Source organism: Pseudomyrmex gracilis, unplaced genomic scaffold, assembly GCF_002006095.1.
Source record: "Pseudomyrmex gracilis isolate BER0280 unplaced genomic scaffold, ASM200609v1 scaffold_187, whole genome shotgun sequence".
Taxonomy (NCBI): domain Eukaryota; kingdom Metazoa; phylum Arthropoda; class Insecta; order Hymenoptera; family Formicidae; genus Pseudomyrmex; species Pseudomyrmex gracilis.
The window spans coordinates 276,198-290,103 of record NW_018020771.1 but is presented as its reverse complement, the minus strand read 5'-3'; the positions used below and the strand labels follow the sequence as shown (position 1 = coordinate 290,103).

At 44.0% G+C, this 13,906-nt stretch overlaps 1 protein-coding gene across 4 annotated transcripts in view; it reads left to right on the top strand.

Annotated features, from left to right (window-relative positions):
* Positions 1 to 2,379: 2,379 nt before the first annotated feature.
* The window catches only part of LOC109858095 (protein split ends), a 211,619-nt gene continuing 200,092 nt past the window's right edge, over positions 2,380 to 13,906 (top strand). For all 4 annotated transcript variants that reach the window (XM_020435002.1, XM_020435001.1, XM_020435003.1 and 1 more), the window contains exon 1: positions 2,380 to 4,330. In XM_020435002.1, coding sequence (XP_020290591.1) covers positions 2,940 to 4,330 — 1,391 coding nt within the window. In that variant the 5' untranslated portion in view covers positions 2,380 to 2,939. The remainder of the gene's footprint in view (positions 4,331 to 13,906) is intronic.

Here is a 13,906-nt window from a genome sequence, read left to right as displayed (position 1 = left end):
ACTTTTCGTCTTATCTCGTAACCCTAACTTGTCGCGAAACAACTGCGAGTTTGATTGTAGATAATTACTTAACTTGTTAAATCCTTGAACTGCTGTATTACTTAACTTGTTAAATCCTTAAACTGCTGTATTACTTAACTTGTTAAATCCTTGAACTGCTGTATCAATTGTTTTAAATCGTCTCTAATTGCGAAAGAAGATTGAAGATCAAACTTGATGTTTTTTGTTAATTAATCGTAAGGAAATTGAATTATTTGTTTTTCTCGCAAAAGAGTTAATGAGAAAAAGTGACAAATATTATATTGATGTTAAATTGATTAAGAGACGCATACAAATAAGAGAAGATACATGAGACACTGATGCGCAAAAGAAAAATATATGTATCAGCTATTAGCTCGACCGCGAAGTCGATGCGTTCGTCGTCCGATGGATAGCGACACCGTCGCCGATGCTTACGTCGCGAGGGTCAATGTTTTTAGCGACGTACTTAGTGACGTGCGAGTGAGCAACCCGAGAGCCAGCCGTCGAGATGCCGCAGAGGTTTCTGGGTATGCGGTGGGAGCCATATTTTTCCAATATCAGTTACGCGAAAACAGCGTAGCGTACTGGCGCAGCATCTGGCAGACACGGCATTTTTGATCGGCGATACCGTGCGCGGTGTCCGTGTCAGCCGACAGAGAGTGATCGCGCGCGTTAATTGCGGAACGACAAACGCAATACGTCAGTAAGCGCCGCGCCGCGACCGCCGGTGTCACGAAATACAATAATTGACGTATAGACGCACGAGGAGCGCGGACGTTCCGTGAGAAACGGAGTAGCGCGCAGGTGTTCGCGGCTCGGTAAGAGGGTTATAGTTAACTTAACCCGAGTTTGTGAACGCGCTTTTTTGATAGCAGTGGTGGTGGTAATAATAATAATAATGGTAGTATAGTAGTAGTAGTAGAGTGGTGGTACGAAGAGGTATTGGTGAGATGGTGGTGGTGGTGGCAGAAAAACGGTGGTGGTGGTCGTGATCCTGCTGCTGCTGTTGTGACGATGACACGGCGTCATAACACGACGTTCGTCCGTTCGTGCGCGATTTAATCCGAATCGTTACGCCAGCGGCGTAAATGTTTTTTGTACGGAAAGCGCGTTCGCGCCATATTACCGATCGAGCGCCGACTTCGGACGAGTCGAGCCGAGCGAAGTCCACCGCGGTTAAACTCGCGTACACAGTCAGTGTCGAGGGAGATGGCTCGCCGCCCGGCTGCGGTATCGTGAGTCTCGCGAGATCGCGTTTGTTGTTGCGTGACGTTCTCTTTTAGTTTCTCTCTCTTCTTCGTCGACACGACAGCACTCCCCGCGTGATGACATAATTGAGTGCGCGCGTCTTCGAAGTGCGTTCCTGCAAAAGTGGTAAAACTCGCGATCGCGAGCCGGACTCGGAGTTTGACCGTGAATAAAGCCGCGGAGTTGAACCGTGTATATGTATTGACACGATTAACGCGCAAATTTGTATTGTTGACTCTCGCGTAAGGTGAGATATTTTTCGAGCAAACGAGCCGCGCACAGAGTGTGTGTGTTCTCTCCCTTCCCTCCCCCTTCCCTCCCCCCTTATCCTCCCGGCAAGAGCGTGTGGCGCTCGTCGCGTCCCCTCTCCCCGGTGCTCGGATTTTAATCCCCCGCTCCGATTTAACCGCGACGTAGTTGCACGCCGTTTACGCGCGCGCGGAGCGCGACGGGAAGCGCGTGTGTGCGCGCGGGGCATCGGGAATCTTCGCTCGTCGATTTCGCGGCAGAGTCGCGGGTGGCGCACAGATTGTGTCACCTTGAGCCGCTCTCTGAGCGAGACCTTCGCGCATTCTCTTTCTCGCTCGGGCAAATAACTAATAATTTCTCGCCGCTGATAAACAAGCGCGGCCGTGCCGCTTCGCCTACGCGCGGTCTCGGGAAGCCCCCGCCGGCTATGAGAATTTCGACCGATCGTCGTAGCGGCAAGTCAACCGACGCGACCTTGCTCCGCGACGCCGTCTCGCTTACACCGCGTCGATTGGAGCGAGTGTGACAACAACACCGCGTAAAAACGATTCCGCGACGCGCTCGAAGTTTGTCCGCGCGACTAAAACAGTTGTCACGAAACGTCACGTCGCACAACCGATCGACTTCTGAGAAGAGAAAAGTCAACGTCGAGATAGAAAAGAAAAACGTCATCGTATAAACGTCAAACTGCCGGCTTCGACAGACCAGGTGTGTGAAGTTGGCGCCGCCAAAAATTGCGATTTGACATCTCGAATTCCGATCGCATTCGTACGCAGCGTACCGCGCGCATCGTCACATCTTAACGAGTTTTTATTCCCGAAGATCCGGAGAAAGGATACGAAAAGAAAAAAAAGAAAAAACGAAAAGAAAAAAAAGAAGCAGTGAGCGTGCACAAAAAGGGAAATAAGGAGCGGCTCTCGTGCGAGTGAAACACATCGACGGCGCGTTCCGCGCCATGCCCGGTGATCCTCGTCGCGTCAAGGAGGTTAGACGGCCATTGACCGGCGAGCAGCGGCAGCGTGTTCTACGCGCGCCAAATACGCGCCGGTTTTGAGGAGTATTACTATACATTGTGGCGGACGGCTAATTCGATCGCCGTTGATCGATATATCGATTTTCGAGAATTTATTCATTCGATCGAGTTTTGCACATCACGACACACGTAGCCTCGCGCTATAAATATTATGTCGTGCTACGAGCGCCGTGCGAAAAAACGCAACGGAACGTGGAACGAGCACGCGACCATCACTCGAGGATTAGGAAATTTATTGCCGTGCGCATGAGATTTATCGCCCGGCTCTCGCGGAGGATGCAGTACTGGCCGCCGGTGTTCCCACGTAGGCGAACTACGTGCCGCGTCGTACCAGTGATGTTGTCGTGGGTGTCGTCGGGGTCATCCGCAGCGCTGCTGGACCTGGACCATGGCCGGCAAGCCTGAGCAATCATCCACGCTTCCAGCTCCCCCGAGTCACGGTCATCAGCAACATCATCATCATCAGCAGCAGCATTCGCAACAAGTGCAGCAGCAGGCGCAGCAGCAGCAGCAGCAACAAACTCTTCAGCAAAACAGCGTTCTGGTGTACGTATCGGGGGAGAACTTCGCGTACGCTACGGCGGTGGGCCAGAATGTCGCCGCAACCGCTGCTGCCGCTATCGCGGTCGGTTATCAGTCGCAGCCGCAGCAGCAGCAGCAACAACAGCAGACGACGCAATACGCCGGGATTCTGCAGGCATCGCAGGTGGCGACGGCGCAGACGACTACGACGACCTTTCCCGCCAAAACCGCCGTATATTGTTCCGACGGCAGCGGCGAAATCAACGTAGGGAGCACCAACAGCACCTCCGGCTGCTGCCGTCTGAAGCCAACGACAACGACAACAACAACGGCGGTGAATACGGATGGCAGCGAGTCCAGGCAGCGGGCGCCTTCTTTCCAGACGGACGACGAAGAGGACTACGCGATGCTGTACCAACAGGCTAATTTGGGGCAATCGGCGGCGCCGTGCACAACGGTGACGACGACAACGATGTTGACACGCGTCGTGACTTCGCGCGAGACTAAGCGTACGCCCGAGAACGGGGATTCGACGACGGATAACGGTGGTGATTCGATCATCTCCGGCGTGAAAACGTACCAGACGCGGCTCCAGCACGGCGACGCAACGTACTCTACGCGGATGAGCAACGAGTACAACGTCGCGGCGGGTTCTCGAATCGTCGCGCTGTCAAACAATAATCCCGTCGGTGACGTCGGTCTTCTCGGCGACGACGGTTGCGTCGCTTACGGTACACCGACCGCTATCGGCGGCGGTATCGTGCTACAGAACGTCGGTGAGCAACAGGCCGCGACTAGCGGGGACAACAAAGGCCGGCAGCAGGACAGTTTCAATAATCAGCAGACGGCCGTTGCCGCCAACTCGGCGCCAACATCGGTTGCTACGGCAGTTGTCGGTGTTGGTGACAGTGCGACCGGTAGCGATTCTGTGAGGTCCGACGAGTCGTCAACCACGTCTACGACCTATAGCAGTCTCAGCAGTCCGGATGAGAGTCAGAGTCATCAACAGACGGGACAACAACACGACGGCGGTCTGACGGCAAGTAACAATCATCCCGGCGGTGGTGGTGCGTGCGCGCAGCAGGCTGCGCGTCAGCAGCCGTCGTCGCGTGTCAACGGTAGTAACAATAACGGTGCGCAGCACAACGCGGTGGTGTTGACAATGAACGGTAGTGCGGTGGTGCAACAGCAGTCGGCGATCACCGTGCCACGTGGATGGAAGAGGATATTCACCAACGGGGTCATCATCTACATCAGGTAAGGTTTCAAAGGGTTTCTCGCTGTTATTTGTGACCAGTGGTTTTCAACTTTTGTTCTCAAAAAGTTTTAGATACTTTTAGCAGAAAGAAAACAAGGTTAGGTTACGTCACTAACGACTGACACATAAATAATATACTTAGTTGATTGCACGCAAGATTTAATATTCAAATTAATTATATATTCACATATAAAATTTAATTATAATTAAATTGTAATATGTTTTAATTCTCAAAAGTATAATACAAATTTTTTTATATTTAATCAAAAGATTAATTTAATATAAACAAAAATTTCATCTCTTTACGTGTATTTTTAATTTCGATGTACGAAAATTGACAGCCACTGGTTCGCTACTTGCGCAACACACGGTCGAAACCGTGGTGTCGATTTCTGGGAAACGAGAGAAATTCCTCGACGCCCTCGCGACGACGCCACCGGGGTTTCTTCCGTCTCACCAAATGGCTCAAACGCACCGAGTTAATTCTCGAGTGGTTCGCATTAGCGGGCGCTTTTAATTCGTCGGCTTAACAGAGTGGCTCGAAGCATCGACCCGAAATTAAAGCTCGCGTAGCTCGCGCAGCCTTAATTTCACTAATGGAATTAAACTCTACGTCCAGTTTAAGCGTATTAACTGGCGCGGTACATATTCCTAGCGAGAAACGCAAGCGTCGAGACCGATATAATTGCTCGTTCCGCGCAAATTAGTTAGCTTATCGTTGGACTTTTACGCGAAGTACAAGTTATACACGAAACTGGAGTAAAACAGCGTTTTTAAACTAATTTAGTCGTAAAAAAAAAAAAAAAAATAATCTTTTGATCAATTTATTTTGCCGCTAATACTCTCTTTTTTCGACATCGCTGAGTTTCTGTTCGAATCGATGTCATCGCAGTCACGCGATTTCCAGTTTATTCGTGACGCACGATTGACGTAAGCTACGCTTTTTCGTATTTTGCCGCGTGACGAACTGTACTCACCTCGAAATTATCGACGCGGTTTCGTTTCAATCATCGAAAGTTCTCGATGCGCACCGTTTGCCGCGCGACAACGATCGATCATAACGTGGGACGCTCCGAGCGGAAGCGATGTGTTGTATTTGTTTTATTTCACACGCGGCGCTCCTCGAAATAACCGCACAGCAACGTTTCGAAAGAATGAGAGAGGTAGAGAGTCGACGGTGAAACGCGTCCGTCATCTAAGTTTAGATCAGTCAGCTGTTCGGGGAGCACTTAAAAAGGTCGCAAGGGCGTTCGAAGCCCTTCCGCAACTCTTTGTGTAATCCGAGAGTATAAAAAAACATTTGGAACTTTTCGGTGAGCTCGCTAAGGTCTTATTACGACCGTATCTTCCTGTCGCATGGAAAACGCAGAAGAAGAAGACTTCCTTTTCTAATCCCTTATTGTACTTTTATAGTTTCTTTGTGAAATTTTTTTTTTTCGCTTTCAACTTCTCTCTCGTCGCTTTTTTCATTCTTCTATTTCTTCTTCGTGACTTTTTTCCTTTATCGCGATGCACCTCGATGCGTAAACGCGCAGTTTCTTCGCGTCTTCTTAAAATGCAAAGACACGTTTGCTCTAAGCGCACAACAGGAAAAACGTGCATGACATTAAACGTTATTTGTGAACGAGGGAAACTGATGTAACGTCGAGATTTGTTCTCAAATAATACGACACTTTGTCGTCTTTGCTTTGCGCGCACAATATCGCGCACGTATTTGTAACCGTGTGAATTTTCAATAGACGCGGAAAAGAGACGAGAGAGAAAAAGACAAATTACAAAAAAAAGTTTTACAATATATTGCGACGCAACATATCGGTAACAATAATAATAACTTATATTTTAAAACGTAATTTTTCAATGAATAATTTGGCAGAATTAGAATCTCAAACTTTTTTTTTTCACACATTACGGGATTTACGCAACAGAAAGTTTTTGCTGAAACATCGGAAACTCATCGATTCGCGCATAGTCGTAAAAAAAATATTATCCGTTTAGGATAAATTCGATACTTGAATTCAACAAGATACCGCGTCTCGTGTTGCGTATAAAGATTGCAATAAGCGATTTTTCTTTTAGTGGGAGGGGAGTGATTTGTGGACACAGACGTAACGATCACGTAATATGATTCGGAGGATTAGCTGCCAGAAGCGGCGAACCTTTTTTCTTTGTGCGTTTCTGACTCTCGAGAGTCGTGCGAAGCGCGAAAGGCAACGCCTCGTGTCGCAAGTCGTAATACTAACCGTGGCGTAGATCCTACCTGATCTGCCTGTTCCCAAACTCTCCTTGTTAGAACGATCCTTTCCGACAGAAGTCACGCTTTTAAAAGACGTTTAAAAGGCCCTGCGAGCAAACAATGCTCGGTCTTAAACGATTCCGACCACGGTCCGATCTTTCTCTTTTCTTCAGGTCTCTTCTCTCCATTCGGCTTTTGAGTCTGGAAAACCGCACGATCACGCTTCCTTCTTTCTCGTTTAGGTCGAGATAACGTGCGAACAACTCGATTTGCTGTTTTCTTAAGTAGCTTTTGCCGGTCGGAAGCCAAATAAACATTGCGCATATAAATGAAGGTAGTACGTATAAATTCAATGTGGAGAAAAAAAAATATAATCGTAAATTTTGTCTCTAACTTTCACACAAATTCTTTATTCATACACAGAAATACAATACGTAACGACATACAATAAGACGTAAATAAAAAATTTACACAACAAGCGCGAAGACAATTTCCAAGCTAGTAGAGAAATCTCCAAACGTTATCGTGCGGAACACAGACGTCGATTTTTTTTTTTTTTTTAACGTTGCATAACAGCTTCTTCGCGAAATTCCTCAATGTCATCGAATTTTGTCGAATAAAACGATGCTGGGACGAGTGACGGGGAGAGGGACGGGGAACAAATTCTCTCGCATCCAGGAAGCGAAGAAAGACGAGAGCGTATAAGCCAGGAAGGACGAAGGGATTTCGTTGAATCGCGCGTTGCTTGTGCGATCATTGATTTACGGTGGTGCCTCGTAAATACCGACGGTGATGTACGATCGTGATCGCGCACTCTCGTGTCCATACACTGTCACGAGAGTCTCGGATCCCTCTTCTGCCCTCTACCGCGTTTCTTCTTTTTCCTTTTTCTTCGCCACCGACATTTCCTTTACGAACCGGCCTCCTCTTGATTTATACACATACCGTCGGGTCCCTTGTCTCACCCTCGATACACGTTTCCCGGAGAATTATTGGACTTACCCTGGTTGACCGTCTCATATCACTCTGCGTATAATAACATCGACCGAGCGAGATGTCCCAAATTTTTTCCCTTTTGTCCCACTTTCGTCCTTCTTTTCTCATTTTTTTTTTCTTTAAAAACACACGCATACACGCGCTCATCCGCCGTTCATTGTATCGATCTCTTAAATATGCTGGTCAACCGTAACAAACTAGCGATCGGTATTCTATCTTCGACCTGTTCCACCGACAAACACGCCTCGTGAAAAAGGTGTGAGATGGATTTATCTCACGGAGATTCAACCAGAGTACTCGGAATTGCTATTATTATCTCGCCGCGTTGTTCTGAATATTCATCAGAATACTTTGCTATCTACGCAGTCACTAAATGGCACCGTGAAATCCAATTATGCGAGATTTAAAAAATAATCCTAATGAAGGTTTATATTCCAAGAATAAGAGTAAAAACTATCGACCACACAAAATCCTTAAATCGATCAGCAGTTTATGAAGTAGATCGAGAAACTTGCATCATATAATGAAAAACTTTTCTATGAGCTCTAATAATTAATAAAAATCACTATTGTTATCAAAAATATTACATTATTAATTACAATATTATTAAAAATATTACAAAAATGTTTAACAAAGTAGTTTATTTGTAAGTAGAATTAAGTAGAAAATAATTTTATTAACAAAAAATTGATTTATCTTTTGTCAGTAACTTCAAATATTTTTTTTTATCGTATGACCATATATTGAGCTAGTTTTTAATTAGCAAAGCACTCTCGTACCCGCGACGTGTACCGCTGATTAATATCAACGCGTTGCGTAACGTCATTATTTGGCGAAGCACGTGCGAAGAACGAACGGAAGGTTAAAGTTTGCGATCAAATCCGTTGTCGTACTGGACGTTTCGAACGAATGATAATCGGACTATTACGATCGACCAATTTGCTTCTACTCAGCTGATGCCTTTTTCGAATTTCTACACAATCTAGTGTAACACTCGCTATCTCGTCACGATAGGATTCAATTGGAAATTCAAATTTAGAAAATCTGAAAAAAAATTTTCTTACAAATAGGCATCAAGTAGAATCAAATGTTTTGTTTGTTTTAATGAATATTTTAAAACGTCGGGTTTACGTAAGACAAGTCATGCGGCGTCACCGCGCGCAGTCAATGAAACGTAAAATGCCACGTCACGTTATTGGAATAATGTGAGAACGCAAATAATACGTATAATGTATCAACAGGCCGCGATTAGTTTACGCACTTTTCAAATCAACTATTAAACAGGAAGAAAGAAAGGAAGGACGTTGATGACTAAGTCACGTTAACGAAGAAAAATAATTAAGGTTATTAAGTAGTTCGAGATATATGCGGAATACTTGAGTTGATAGGAGGACGAGGTGAAGTGGATGGAATCATTCCTGGTTTCGGTAAGAGATAAAGAATAGCCAGTGGCGAGGGTGGCGGAAAAGAGAGAGAGAGAGAGAGAGAGAGAGAGAGAGAGAGAGAGAGAGAGAGAGAATAGAACGGAATGAACGATAGTTGCGCAATCTCACCGCTTTCGGACGGCGATTACGCAAACGTGATAATTAATTGCCAGTGTTCTCTGTTTAATGATTCGTCAAGTCGCTCGCTAAACACGCCAAATTGCCACGACGTCACGAAAATCGCTATACAGGTGCATCGTTGCGTGTCGAAACTGTTAATCCGATGTCGCTTGCGCAACTGCGGGGTCTCTTTCTCTCGTCACGTCGTTGTAACGTTTTTCTCGGTCGCTTTTCGTGCTGATGCTCTCAACGCTCTCTGATGTGACAAACTAGCGCACGAAAAAAAAAAGCAATGATTGATGTCGGTAAAACTGTTGTTGAAACGAAAAATAATTGTGTCATGTATTTGGAAGAATCACTTTTATTTTTCTCATTGTCACATAAAAACGTTTATCGTATTCTTTTGCTTCTCTCGTATCAAAAATATTCTTGATGATATCTTTTTAAATTAAAAGCAAGTGTGTAGGTTTTGCTTTATTCCGTGAAGAAAGTTTATCGCCGCGTGAAGTCGCGTGATTGCCGCGACGAGGAATGATAGAAGACAAAATCGAATTGTGCGAAGATCTCGGTTCTTCGCACAATGATACCTTGTATAATAAACGGCCTTGGTGGAGTAATTAAAGCTAAATAATAGCTTATTCAGCGAGAAATAGAGAGCTAAAATAGCATAGAGACAAATATTTATCTTAAAGATATTTATTTAGTTAGTTGAGACTTTGCTAAAATATAGTTTTTAAATATTAATCATATATCTAATAAATATTAATTAATATTTTTATATTTAATTGAATCTAAGGTTTTTTGAAATTTTTCTCGATAGTAAGAGCGGTCGAGATTTTAATTTAAATAATTTATTTTCAATTCTTTTTCGCGTATGTGAATTTCACAAAACACATTGTATATATATGTGTTGTATATACGTAATTCTTTGTTCGCCAAAGAATTCAAGTATATTCGGTCACGTATAACGTCGGTTAGCGTAACGGTTGTGTTACCGCTTATGGAACTAGCAATGCTCGAGTATAACAATTTTCTACATTGACCTGTAATGTTGTTATTTTTCATACAAATTTCAATTTTCATTGTAGTACCGCGTAGGTGTCTAATTTTACGGCGGTTATGTAGTAACACACAGTAATATAATAAACAAAGTCTATTCGTGTCTAGAACAGAAAAGATACCACCTGCTTGTTGTTAACGTTTTCGTCAAAACATCATCAAGGAGGTCTGAGAATTGCGTTTTCTTCGACCCTTCGCAGAAAGAAAAGCGATCTCATAAAACGTGGCGTGAGAAAAGTAGGTACTTATTCAGAAACAGCAGCGGATCCGGGCTTTTCTTCAAACCTAAAACGTCAGGATGTCTATATATAATATGTGCCATTCTATCTCGACCGTTCTGTTTTCCTGTGCTTTTCTATCTTCGTCGATCTTTCGTCTCCTATCTTTCCTGTTTTCCTCTCATCTGTCGATCCGTCCTCCCCGGCTCGGGCTCTCGACAGTTCTCCGTATTTCGCTCTTCACGAAGACACTCACAGAGTGGGGAGACTCTGGCAGAGGTCGTTCGGTCATGCCGATGGAAATTCCCGCGACTCGCGATTTCAGTACAATTTGCGAGCCGCCTCGCAATCTTAATTCAGATTGATTCGAATATTCGATAATATCGCTGACGTTAACTTTGCCAATGTTACTCACCAAAATAACCAGGTGTCGTATAGGTGTTAACGTAAAATTTTTAATATGTTAAATTAAACGAGCAAAATATCTTGGCATTGGCAAATACGATACTTACAAATCGGAAATTGTCAATTAAGCAACTATGTGGCACGTAGCCACTGAAAGTTACATGAGGAATGCCGGCAATATTCTCTTCGCGGAAAATTAGCTCAGACGGGAATAACCGCTCCTGATAGAGATATTAATAAAGTTAAGTAGTGTAATCACTTTGTCGCGCAATTGCCTCGAGATTTTTCGCAATTTAAAACCGGAGCGCGATCGTCAATCGCTTGCTTTTGACCGCCGCGAAATAACGTGTTCAGTCGCCGACCGGCACGGTATTTTCGTCGAGGCCTTGGATCACTTTCAACGCATTCAGTATTGAGTAATGGACTAATTATAGTTTTCACTTGTTCCGAAACTCTGGCAGAAATCGACAGTTCGCGGCAAACGTCGTCTGCCACTCAAACGGAATTAAATTTGTTTCGAGCGAATTATTTCTCTCGCAATTCTGCGCAGTTGTTGAATATTTAACGGAATCGATTTTTTGTCGTTTGTTTCGATTGTTTTTATCTTCAGAGATCAGGAGACACACAACTAGATAATAGATATCGTTCTTTATCAAATTATCTTCAGTGTGTTTATCAGTTGCAATAATCAATTACTTTATCAAGAAGTTTAGAATTTTTTGATGCATTCTGATTGTGTTTCTTTAAACATATTTTGGAAATAAAAAAATTATCTTTAGACTTATTTTAATCGCGCGTATCTATTTTATTTATATGGCGTACATTCTCTCATTTTATTTTTGTCTGGCGCGACAGCGTATTTCTCACATAAGTACATATGCGTCGACGAACGTCTTTTTCAGACGTGTCTTGTATCTCTTTTTGGTTTCCTGTCGTTGAGGATCTACGCGGAGAGAACACACGCGAAACGTAATTTATTGCGGTGCTGATTGTACGCAGTACGGCGCCGCGTGGCGTGTTTCTGAACCGATAGCATCAGAAATACGCACCTGGTTTGTGCTCGAAGTATATGTTGCGTTTCTTGTGGCGATTAAACAAAGACGCACACTACATACGCGATAAGCCTTCGTTAAACATTTGAAAAATCTGCGTTTGCTCGCGATTATCCGCGAAAATATTTCCCATGCGTCATTATTACTCGATTAAACTTTTATTACGCTGCTCGCCGGAGCGCGTAAATTATAAGCGTCAACGTGATAAAATAAAATCAACAGCTTCGTTTTCCCCTCTTTCCTCAGGCTTTTATGTGCAATATTTTATATCTATTATATATAAAAAGAAAAAGAAAACAAAAAAGATAAACGATACACTTCATCATAATGAAAAAAAAAAACGACAAAATCTGGAATAAATTTTCCAATGTTTATTAGCATCAAAAATTGTTCAATGAATATTATATTAATGAATTTATGTTGCTCGTGATGCGTGCTATCTAAACACGATTTGATCTCGAATCATCGCTACTATCGATCCACGGCAATTTCACGCGTCATGCGAACTTTATTATTGCACGCTCGGAACTAAATTAAGCGCGTAGGAGCAAAGGTAATTCGTGCTGATAACTAGCCACCCACGTAGGCGCATTGAACGAGAGGAGAGTAACTTGCAGTGCGCCGCTGATCGTTCTTCGCTTGTATTAATTCTGGCAACAACGATAGAAACCCATTATTGCTACCGTGATGTCGTATCGATTTAACTCTCTCTGTCTTGCTCTCTCCCTCTCTCTCCCTCTCTCTTCCTCTCTCTCTCTTTCTCTCTCTCTCTCTCTTTCTTTCTCTGATGCGCAACAGGGATTATTTCGACCCGAGCGATCCCGGAAATTAATATTCTCCAACCGCGAATAATACGTATCACAGATTATCATCGCGCGCGCTCTTAACCGCGTTCGCGAACGCGCGCACTATAGCGAGCGTGCACGGCAAACGCGCGTTTCCGCGGAATTAATTCTAAACGGTGCTTGATATAACACTCGCGGTCCTTTACATTCGAACTATTTGCAGAGCCATTTCGTTGAATTCATAAAACTTTCACGGCTCGCTCTCGTGATTCGGCAGGCAAAGTCTAAAAGAATAAAAGGCAGGTTTAATTTTAAGACACTCTGCTAGGCACTTGCACGCGGCGATAAAACACGCATTATATCTTTTAAACGCGGTAAAAATTTATTGTATCCCGACTCTGGTATGTTTATACATTGGCGCCGTAAGTGAGAGGAGTGTTCGCGCGGGGAGACAGTTTTTGATTCAAATTTCTTACGCCGAAAACGTAAAAACGTTTGACGTCGGGTGTGTTTCGCGGATCGAGCGATAATTCGCCGCGCGCGCATTTAGGTGCCAGACAGACGCGCGTTTAAATTTATTCCTCGTCGACCCCCATGCTAACGTGGGTAGCCACTCCTCGTCCTTGTTTCTTCGATGTTACCGGGCTCAGCTTAATTTATGAACCTCACGGATATAAAAGCAACCCTCCTTCTCTCCGTCCCGCGAGCGTCTGGAGACCGCTTATCGCGCGATAAGGCACGACGTATTCTGTGCTCGCTTCCTACTTCTACGATTAACTTGGGCAACGGTGCCGATGGCAATCTTTTTAATTTGTTTTCTTGGAAAAGAAGCACTTCGCGTCAGCGTAGCGTGAAAAGTGGGGCTGACAGTGGCACGAAATATGCAAGAAGCGTAATTATCGCGCCATCGAAAATAAACTACTGACGCAAATTTGTAATCCGTGTTAAATGTCTACAGATGAAAAGCTTGAATATTTTTAAGTTTGACACTCCTATGCACTTCATTTAAGTTTACTTTTCTTACATATTCGTAACTCACAATTTCGCGTATTTAAATTTTGCAAATATATCGGAAGACATTATTTAATGTTCATCACAAGTATATTTGTTCGACTTCGCGACAATAAGATCATAAAAATTTAGTTTACTTATAACTTTTATTTTTTGTTTTCGTTCCTCATTCAAGATTTTATAATCTGCTTTTGTAATCATGTTTTGTAACGCGCTTGCACGATAAGTTGGATTAATGTTCTACGTTTTATCAAAACACTAAATGATGCCTT